The sequence below is a fragment of the Somniosus microcephalus genome, unplaced genomic scaffold (assembly GCF_052327205.1).
Source record: "Somniosus microcephalus isolate GS21.2 unplaced genomic scaffold, FLI_Smic_1.0 scaffold325, whole genome shotgun sequence".
NCBI lineage: Eukaryota > Metazoa > Chordata > Chondrichthyes > Squaliformes > Somniosidae > Somniosus > Somniosus microcephalus.
In genome coordinates this window covers 338,536-349,384 of record NW_028225512.1, presented here as the reverse complement: position 1 = coordinate 349,384, position 10,849 = coordinate 338,536, and the positions used below count along the sequence as shown (strand labels likewise).

The 10,849-nt window shown below is 57.3% G+C and overlaps 1 protein-coding gene across 1 annotated transcript in view; it reads left to right on the top strand.

The window, feature by feature from the left end:
• Window positions 1-441: 441 nt before the first annotated feature.
• iyd (iodotyrosine deiodinase) overlaps window positions 442-10,849 on the top strand; it is a gene marked incomplete at its 5' end in the record, with an annotated part of 74,508 nt that continues 64,100 nt past the window's right edge. The window contains one exon of the mRNA XM_085980639.1: window positions 442-601. Within this exon, the coding sequence (XP_085836765.1) occupies window positions 442-601 (160 nt within the window). The remainder of the gene's footprint in view (window positions 602-10,849) is intronic.

The following is a 10,849-nucleotide window of genomic DNA, read 5'->3' as shown; positions in this document are numbered from 1 at the left end:
GCCGGGGAATCAGCCTGAGAGTTGATGGGAGGGCTACAGTGCCACCAATGGAGATAATATTTATTGCAGACATTACGCAGGAGGTGTTTCCACTGGCAGAAGGGTCGGTAACCAGAGGACACAGATTTAAGGTAACTGGCAAAAGGAGAAATCTTTTTACTCAGCGAGTTGTTACGATCTGAAATGCACTGCCTGAAAGGGTGGAGGAAGCAGATTCAATAGTAACTTTCAAAAGATAATTGGATAACTACTTTAATAGGAAACATTTGCAGACTTATGGGGAAAAGGCATGGGAGTGCTACTAATTGGATAGCTCAGAAAGCTGGCAAAGGTACAATGGGTTAAATGACCTTCTTCTGTGCTGTAATATTCTATGACTCTATACTGGCACAGTCATCAATGGCCTCATGTTAAATGAGCTGATTTCCTGCTTTCTTAAAGGGACCGCTCCAAGTGGAGCACACACAGAACCCTGGACCTTCGTAGTCATACAAGACCCGGAGACAAAGCATCAAATTCGTGAAATAATTGAGGAGGAAGAAGAAATTAACTATAAAAAGAGAATGGGAAAGAATTGGGTTGCAGACGTAAAGAAACTGAGGTACGTTCAATCACATGATAGGCCATTGTCGGGAGCGGTGAGAGCAGAGATTCAGTGAGTATTTAAACTCACTTTCGCGGGCTTTTTTTCACAGGCCATTGTCGGGAGCGGTGAGAGCGGAGGTTCAGTGAGTATTTAAACTCACTTTCGCAGGCTATTTTTCACAGGCCATTGTCGGGAGCGGTGAGAGCGGAGGTTCAGTGAGTATTTAAACTCACTTTCGCGGGCTTTTTTACAGAGGCTTACCGATCTCGCAGACCGGCGGCGGCGTTCCAGAGCCACATCACGATTCAAAACGTGATGCGGGCAGGAGGAAGCAGCTGATTGGGTGAGTACTTATACTACTCTATAGTTTGACAGTTAAGTTTCATAGTTTATAAAGTTTAGAAGGTCTTAATTTTGTGGTTATAGTTACTAAGGTCTCTGTTGTGTAGTGGGGAGTGCTAGGAAACAAGGGCCCTTGAGCATATCAATTAATTGTAGTATAATTGGTGATATTGATTTAATTTAAATTAATTAAAAGGCAAGTCATGGCAGCAAAGCTCGGCCCCGTGGCATGCTCCTCCTGCACTATGTGGGAAATCAGGGACACTTCCTGTGTCCCTGACGACCATGTGTGCGTGAAGTGTATCCAGCTGCAGCTACTGGCAGACCGCATTGCGGCGCTGGAGCTGCGAATGGATATATACTGGAGCATTTGTAATGCTGAGGACGTCATGGATATCACGTTTAATCAGTTGGTCACACCGCAGGTAAAGGCTGCACAGGCAGGAAGGGAATGGGTGGCCGCCAGGCAGAGTAGAAGGCACAGGCAGGTAGTGCAGGGGTCCCCTGTGGCCATCCCCCTCTCAAACAGATATACCGCTTTGGATATTGTTGGGGAGGATGGCTTATCGGGGGAAGGCAGCAGCAACCAACTTCCTGGCACCATGGGTGGTTCTACTGCACGGGACGGGAGGAAAATGAGCGGGAGAGCTATAGTGATAGGGGATTCTATTGTAAGGGGACTAGATAGGCGTTACTGTGGCCGCAAACGAGACTCCAGGATGGTATGTTGCCTCCCTGGTGCAAGGGTCAAGGATATCTCGGAGCGGCTGCAGGGCATTCTGGAGTGGGAGGGAGAACAGCCAGTTGTCGTGGTGCATATAGGTACCAACGATATAGGTAAAAAACGGGATGAGGTCCTAAAAGCTGAATATAGGGAGTTAGGAGGTATATTAAAAAATAGGGCCTCAAAGGTAGTAATCTCAGGATTGCTACCAGTGCCACGTGCTAGTCAGAGTAGAAATAGAAGGATATTACAGATGAATATGTGGCTAGAAGAATGGTGCAAGGGGGAGGGATTCAAATTCCTGGGACATTGGAACCGGTTCTGGGGATGGTGGGACCAGTACAAACTGAACGGTTTGCACCTGGGCAGGACCGGGACCGATGTCCCAGGGGGAATGTTTGCTAGTGCTGTTGGGGAGGGTTTAAACTAAAATGGCAGGGGGTTGGGAACCTGTGCAGGGAGACAGAGGAAAGGGAAGCAAGGATAGAAGCAAAAGACAGGAAGGAGAAAAGCAAAAGTGGAAGTCAGAGAAATCAAGGGTGTAAATCAAACATGGCCACAGTAAACAATAATTCTAAAAGGTCTAAGAGTGTTAAAAAAAAAGCCTGAAGGCTTTGGCCTGGAAATTCAGTATAGCCACGTTTGGTGCACTACAGCCGGGCGTTCGCTAAATTTAGCGCCCGGCGCAACTTAGCACCACCTTCGCTGATATTCAGTTGCATCGCCCCAAGAGGTTGCTGCTGCGCTAAAGCAGGCGATGCACGACTATCATAAGGCGCTAAGCCGGCGAGCCGGGGCGCTACCACCGAGGGCGGGCATAGCGCAGGTGCGGCGAGTTGCTGATTGAAGGCAGACACGCTGGCGCCGGTCAGCTCTTAAAGGGGGAGGGTGGATTTGTTTGGCTGCCACGCCTTGCACACTGCAGCCCTGAATCAAGTCCTGAACATAGCTGCTTCAACAGTTCAACGCCCATGACTATGGAGAAGGCTAGGGAGCGAGCGCAGCGCTTCAGCGAGGGTGCCCTGAAGCTAATGGTTGGCGCAGTAGAGCGCAGGCGACTTGTCCTCTTCCCTGATAGTGGCAGGAGGCCGCTGCCCAGCGAGTATAGAAAAGCCTGGAGGGAGGTGGCAAACAGGGTGACCTCCAACAGCATGGTTGGCAGGTCTCCTGTGCAATGCAGAAAAAAGTTCAACGACCTCACTCGTGTTGTCAGGGTGAGTACCCTTTCCAGTATCCTCCTCATCCCTGCATGTGCACCTCACTTTATGGCCAAAGGGAACTGAAAGCCCCAATGCCCAGCCCTCATCCAGCAGCTATGGGACTGTCATGAAAATCACTTGCACATTCAGCACTTTACACACTGTCAGGGCTATTCCACCATGGGAGGCAGTGCAGGCAAGATGAGGGCTTGACATGTCAGGGCTATTCCACCATGGGAGGCAGTGCAGGCCAGATCAGGGCTTGACACTGTCAGGGCTATTCCACCATGTGAGGCCGTGCAGGCAAGATGAGGGCTTGACACTGTCAGGGCTATTCCACCATGGGAGGCAGTGCAGGCAAGATGAGGGCTTGACACTCTCAGGGCTATTCCACCATGGGAGGCAGTGCAGGCCAGGTCAGGGCTTGACACTGTCAGGGCTATTCCACCATGAGAGGCAGTGCAGGCCAGATCAGGGCTTGACACTGTCAGGGCTATTCCACCATGGGAGGCAGTGCAGGCAAGATGAGGGCTTGACACTGTCAGGGCTATTCCACCATGGGAGGCAGTGCAGGCAAGATGAGGGCTTGAAACTGTCAGGGCTATTCCACCATGGGAGGCAGTGCAGGCCAGATCAGGGCTTGACACTGTCAGGGCTATTCCACCATGGGAGGCAGTGCAGGCAAGATGAGGGCTTGACATGTCAGGACTATTCCACCATGGGAGGCAGTGCAGTCCAGATCAGGGCTTGACACTGTCGGGGCTATTCCACCATGGGAGGCAGTGCATGCAAGATGAGGGCTTGACACTGTCAGGGCTATTCCACCATGGGAGGCAGTGCAGGCAAGATGAGGGCTTAACACTGTCAGGGCTATCCCACCATGGGAGGCAGTGCAGGCCAGATCAGGGCTTGACACTGTCAGGGGTATTCCACCATGGGAGGCAGTGCAGGCAAGATGAGGGCTTGACACTGTCAGGGGTATTCCACCATGGGAGGCAGTGCAGGCAAGATGAGGGCTTGACATGTCAGGGCTATTCCACCATGGGAGGCAGTGCAGGCCAGATCAGGGCTTGACACTGCCAGGGCTATTCCACCATGGGAGGCCGTGCAGGCAAGATGAGGGCTTGACACTGTCAGGGCTATTCCACCATGGGAGGCAGTGCAGGCAAGATGAGGGCTTGACACTCTCAGGGCTATTCCACCATGGGAGGCAGTGCAGGCCAGGTCAGGGCTTGACACTGTCAGGGCTATTCCACAATGGGAGGCAGTGCAGGCAAGATGAGGGCTTGACATGTCAGGGCTATTCCACCATGGGAGGCAGTGCAGGCCAGATCAGGGCTTGACACTGTCAGGGCTATTCCACCATGGGAGGCCGTGCAGGCAAGATGAGGGCTTGACACTGTCAGGGCTATTCCACCATGGGAGGCAGTGCAGGCAAGATGAGGGCTTGACACTCTCAGGGCTATTCCACCATGGGAGGCAGTGCAGGCCAGGTCAGGGCTTGACACTGTCAGGGCTATTCCACCATGGGAGGCAGTGCAGGCAAGATGAGGGCTTGACACTGTCAGGGCTATTCCACCATGGGAGGCAGTGCAGGCAAGATGAGGGCTTGAAACTGTCAGGGCTATTCCACCATGGGAGGCAGTGCAGGCCAGACTAGGGCTTGACACTGTCAGGGCTATTCCACCATGGGAGGCAGTGCAGGCAAGATGAGGGCTTGACATGTCAGGACTATTCCACCATGGGAGGCAGTGCAGGCCAGATCAGGGCTTGACACTGCCGGGGCTATTCCACCATGGGAGGCAGTGCATGCAAGATGAGGGCTTGACACTGTCAGGGGTATTCCACCATGGGAGGCAGTGCAGGCAAGATGAGGGCTTGACACTGTCAGGGCTATTCCACCATGGGAGGCAGCGCAGGCCAGATCAGGGCTTGACACTGTCAGGGCTATTCCACCATGGGAGGCAGTGCAGGCCAGATCAGGGCTTGACACTGTCAGGGCTATTCCACCATGGGAGGCAGTGCAGGCAAGATGAGGGCTTGACACTGTCAGGGCTATTCCACCATGGGAGGCAGTGCAGGCCAGATCAGGGCTTGACACTGTCAGGGCTATTCCACCATGGGAGGCAGTGCAGGCAATATGAGGGCTTGACACTCTCAGGACTATTCCACCATGGGAGGCAGTGCAGGCAGTATGAGGGCTTGACACTATCAGGGCTATTCCACCATGGAAGGCAGTGCAGGCAAGATGAGGGCTTGACACTGTCAGGGCTGTTCCACCATGGGAGGTAGTGCAGGCCAGATCAGGGCTTGAGACTGTCAGGACTATTCCACCATGGGAGGCAGTGCAGGCCAGATCAGGGCTTGACACTGTCAGGGCTATTCCACCATGGGAGGCAGTGCAGGCAATATGAGGGCTTGACACTCTCAGGACTATTCCACCATGGGAGGCAGTGCAGGCAGTATGAGGGCTTGACACTATCAGGGCTATTCCACCATGGAAGGCAGTGCAGGCAAGATGAGGGCTTGACACTGTCAGGGCTGTTCCACCATGGGAGGTAGTGCAGGCCAGATCAGGGCTTGACACTGTCAGGACTATTCCACCATGGGAGGCAGTGCAGGCCAGATCAGGGCTTGACACTGTCAGGGCTATTCCACCATGGGAGGCAATGCAGGCAAGATCAGGCTTGACACTGTACTTAGAGGCCGTCCTTTCTCTTGCAGGGCAAGCTGGCCCACAACCGCAGGCAGCAGCGACGGACCGGGGGAGGCCATCCTGACCTCAAACAGCTCAGTGACCTGGAGCAGCATGTGGAGCGCATTATGGCAGGTCGGCTGATTGGCCCCGTCACCGGTGGAGATGCCGATCCTGTTCTGGGCAGCAATGGTAAGGTCATCACCTTTTTGACCTCTCTCTTTCCACTTGCGCCTCACATCAGCATCCTTTGCCACTATCGAACCAATGCAGTGCATACCAGCACTCATGCCTCCCTTGCTGCCGCCTCGCCTCACTCTAAAGCAACTCTTGTGCCTCCCTGCTTTCAGATGCTGAATCGCCAGGTGAGGAGGCGGGCCCTCAAGCTGGCACTGTGTCTGATTCTGAAATCAAGGAGGATGAAGAGGAAGCTGGCCCATCAGTGCCACCCTCAGCCAAGGCAGCCCATGGCCATGATGGCGACACGTCTTCCCTGGAGGGGAGCAGGGGGGAAGGGTCTGAGGAGAGTGAATATCCGGGGCCCAGCGGGCTGCAGCAACGCGGGAGGGGTGGGGAAGCTCAGCAGCCTTCTCCCCGGAGGGAGAGTCTGGCCTCAAGTCCTGCTATGGTGAGCGCAGAGGAGGTGCGGCTCCTTGCTGAAATGGGTGCCCAGGCTGAGCGCAGGCACACTGAGCTCATGGCTGCAGTGGCAAGGATGCCTGACTCCATAGAGTCACTGGCAAGGAGTGCTCAGGAATTTGGGGCAGCACAGGCCAGGAATCTGCAAGAATTCAGTGCAGCACAGGCAAGGAGTCTGCAGGACTTCGCGGCAGCACAGGCTAGGAGTCAGCAGGACTTCGCTGCATCACAGGTGGCTTCCAGCCAAGTGCTCAGTCGTGCCGTGCCTTCACTGGCTACTGTGATGCAGACACAGACCAGGGCCACACGGGCACTAACTGCTGCCACCCTCGTTGGATCGGCAAGGCATCGACGGGGCCCTCGCCGCGCCGCAGCAGCCCAGCAGTCTGTGTTTCAGCAGATTGCTGTGCATGCTGGAGTGCTGGCCCATGCGAGTGCCAGTGTATCAGCCGACCAGGGAGTGCCTGTGCTCTGTCAGGTTGGCAGCATTCCTGCAGTCAACACTGTCACTCCTCCACTGCAGCTGCCACCACCCGTAGGACAGACTGCTGCCGCCCAAGCAGAGTTGGAGCAGTCAGCAGCCGGGCACTCCAGGCCCAGAGCTGGTCCAGGCCATCCCCCAAGGGCATCTGCCGTCTCACCATCTGACCATCAGCAGCCTTCCTCCAGCCTTGCTGCAGCCACTGGGGTCCCACTGAGGAGGAGCTGCAGGGCGGGAAGGGGCCACTCGTAGAAGCGAGGCGGATCACCCTCGCAGGGAAAAAAGTAGAAGGTGTGGCCTGTAGGAGTCTACGTACTCCTAGCAAAAAATACTGAACTCAGAGAGGTTCAACAGAAAAGGTTTAATTGTTGAGGCTGCATGCTGAACACAAAATGGAGTCAGAGACTACACAAAGTACAACTCTCTTTCATCAGTGTACAGCTTCAACTGCTCCTCCCCCGCTCTGGGCTTAACTATGTTGCAGATCGAGTTTCTTAAAGGTGTGATCCTTCTTAAAGGCATGACGCCTGATTTATAGTCTATGGACTGGAAAGCAGATTGTGTCCGTTCTGTGATTGGTACGCCACGCAGCTCCCCCCAGAATCCGCTAGTAGGGAGTGTACGAACTGGTGTGGTGGCTTGATGGCATGGCCGGAACGGCTCTTGGCGGTTGGTGTCAGGAGCGGGGCGGTCGGACGCGTCGGGCTGTTAGGCGGTGGGGGTTGCCCCACTTGAACGGGTTCGTCGGGCTCTAGGTGCGCCAGCTTGAGCCAGTCGACCGACACCTTGTCAGTTCTGCCGCCCACTTCGAGGAGGAAGAACTTGTTCCCCGTCTGGAGTACCTTGTAGGGTCCGTCGTATGGGGGCCGTAGAGGTCCTCGGTGGGCGTCATGGTGCACGAAAACAAATTTGGCCATGTGCAGGCTAGGTGGTACGCGGGTTGCTGGTTCGCCATGCCGGCCGGTGGGTACCGGAGCAAACTGTTGTGCTCGGTTGGCGAAAGCGCGGCGTTGCTGGTCAGCCGACCAGGGGGTCGTGGCGGTGGGCAGGAACTCTCTGGGTACGTGCAGCGGCTGGCCGTACACGAGTTCCGCCGCCGAGGCTTGCAGGTCTTCCTTGATCGCGGAACGTAGGCCGAGTAGCACCCATGGGAGGCGGTCGATCCAAGCCTCGTCCTTGAGGCTGGCGCGGAGGGACGCCTTCATGGACCTGTGGAATCGCTCGCACAGTCCGTTGGCTTGGGAGTGGTAAGCCGTGGTGTGGTGAATGGCCACCCCGAGGTTTCGGGCGATGGCGGCCCACAGATCAGAGGTGAACTGCGGGCCTCTATCCGACGTCATGTCGGAGGGGACGCCGAACCGAGTGACCCAGGTACCAATGAACGCCCTCGCAATGTCGGCGGTGGTGGTGGACGTCAGTGGCATGGCCTCGGGCCAGCGGGTGGTACGGTCCACGATTGTCAGCAGGTGCGTGTGACCTTGTGATGGCGGCAGGGGGCCGACGAGTTCGATGTGGACGTGGTCGAACCTTCTTTCTGGCACGGTGAACTCCTCGAGTGGGGCTTTGACGTGTTGGTGGATTTTGGCACGCTGGCAAGCTATGCAGGATCTGGCCCAGACACGCACATCTTTCCGCAGGCCGCGCCAGACAAATTGGTTGGCCACCAGTCTAATGGACGCGCGGGTGCCGGGGTGTGAGAGGCCGTGGACGATGTCGAGCACCCATTTTCGCCAGGACGCCGGGACTATGGGGGGGGTTGCGCCAAGGAGGTGTCGCATTTGACTGTGATGGCGGACGGGCCGCAGGCGACATCGGTCAGTCGCAGCCCTGGGAGGGTTGTGGGCGCGGAGAGCAGATCGGGGTCGGTGCGTTGCTCCGCTGCCAGTTGAGCATAGTCCACTGCCAGGTGGGCGCCGTGGATGGCGGGGCGGGATAGGCAGTCGGACACCACGTTGTCTCGACCGGAGACGTGCCGGATGTCCGTGGTGAATTCGGACACCGCGGCGAGCTGGCGTTGTTGCCTGGCTGACCACGAGTCCACAGATTTCGCCATCACGAATATCAGGGATTTGTGGTCGACAAACGCGGTGAAGGGGCGGCCCTCCAGAAGAAATCTAAAATGGCGGACTGCCAGGTACAGTGCGAGGAACTCGCGGTCAAAGGCGCTGTATTTGGCCTCCGGGGGGCGCAGTTGGTGGCTGAAAAAGGCCAGCGGTTGCCAGGCCCCGTTGACTCACTGTTCATACACGGCGCCGACCGCGTGGTCGGAGGCGTCCGTTGTGAGGGCCACCCTGGCGTTGGGTTGTGGGTGAGCGAGCATGGTGGCGTCGGCGAGCGCCTTTTTGGTCGAGTTGAAAGCGGTCAACATGTCCACCGACCACTCGATCGCCATTCTGTCTTTCTTACCCCGGAGGGCTTCGCATAGGGGCCACATGAGGGAGGCCGCTCCGGGAATGAAGCGGTTGTAAAAGTTGATCATCCCCAAGAACTCCTGGAGGCCTTTGATGGTGGTAGGCTGGGGGAACTGCTGGACGGCTTGCACCTTGGCGGGCAGGGGAATGGCTCCATCCTGCGTGATGCGGTGGCTGAGGAATTCGATCCTGCTGAGGCCGAATTGGCACTTGGCTGGGCTGATGATGAGCCCGTGCTCACTGAGCTGCTGGAACAGGGTGCGGAGGTGCTCGATGTGTTCCTGCTTGGAGGAACTAGCTACCAGGATGTCATCCAGGTAGACAAAGAGGAACTTCAGGTCCCGGAGGACCGAGTCCATGAGCCGCTGGAAGGCCTGTGCCGCGTTTTTGAGGCCGAAGGGCATTCGGAGGAACTCGAATAGCCCAAAAGGGGTGATTATGGCTGCCTTGGGAACGTCCATGGGCTGGACTGGCACCTGATGGTAACCGCGCACCAGGTCGACTTTGGAGAAGACTGAGCGGCCGGCCAGTCTAGCCGAGAAGTCTTGAATGTGTGGTATGGGGTACCGATCCGGCATGGTGGCGTTGTTTAGGTGCCAGTAGTCCCCGCAGGGGCGCCATCCCCCGGCGGGTTTGGTGACGATGTGGAGTGGGGAGGCCCAGGGGCTGTTGGAGCGGCGGATGATGCCGAGCTGTTCCATTGTGACGAACTCGGCCCGCGCGATCTCCAGCTTGGCCGGGTCCAGCCTGCGGGCGTGGGCATACACCCGTGGGCCTGTGGTGGGGATGAAGCGTTCTACCCCGTGCTTAGCAACCTTCGCGGAGAAGGTCGGGTTGGTGAGGGCTGGGAACTCAGCCAGGAGTGCTGAGCAGTCGTCCGTTGAGCGGGCGCGGCACTGCCACACCATTTCGGCGGGTTGGGGGGGTGCCATGGCGCCCGGCACAGGTGACATGGTGTTCATGTCCACGAGACGGCACCGAGGCATGTTGACCAACAGGCCGTGGGCGCACAGGAAATCCGCACCGAGGAGCGGGGAGAGCACCTTGGCGGTGATAAACTCCCAGTGGTAGCGGCGGCCTGCGAGGTCGATGGTGACGGTGCGGGTGCCGTATGTCCGGATGTCAGTGCCATTGGCGGCAGCCAGCGCAGGGCCGCGGCCGCCTCGCTGGATCTTGAGGGCGGACGCGGGGATGATGCTGCGCTGCGCGCCCGTGTCGCATAGGAAACAGCGTCCGGAGGCGCTGTCCGTAACCTACAGCAGCGCGCCTGCTTGCCCCACGGCAATCGTGTAGGCCGGTGTGGGGGTGGTTGGAAATGTGCAGGGATGGCTGCAGCGGCGTGCCCGTGCGCCGAACCGGGTATGGAAGTAGCAGTAGCCCTGGGTTGGAGGGCTTGGGGGATGTGGGGGCCTGGGGGGCCTCGTGGCTGAGCTGTGTGGCCACGTGATAGAGGGTGGAGCGCGCGCCGACGCTGCGGAGGCCAGGTCGGGGGTGACGGCGTGGTTGGAGCTGGCGGACATGAGCTTATCGGCTTTGTCGGCCAGGGCCTCGAGGTCCGTGAGGCTGGACGCCACGATTGCCGGGCGGATGCTGGGAGGTAGTTGGCGGATAAAGAGCGTGCGGAAGAGGGAGCCGGGTGGATTCTCGTCGGTCAGAGCAAGCATGTGTGAGAGCAAGTCTGATGGTGTGGAGTCACCGAGGCCTGGGAGGTCGAGGAGGTGGCAGTTGCGCACGAATTGGGAGGCTGTGAATTTTTTAATGAGCGTGGCCTT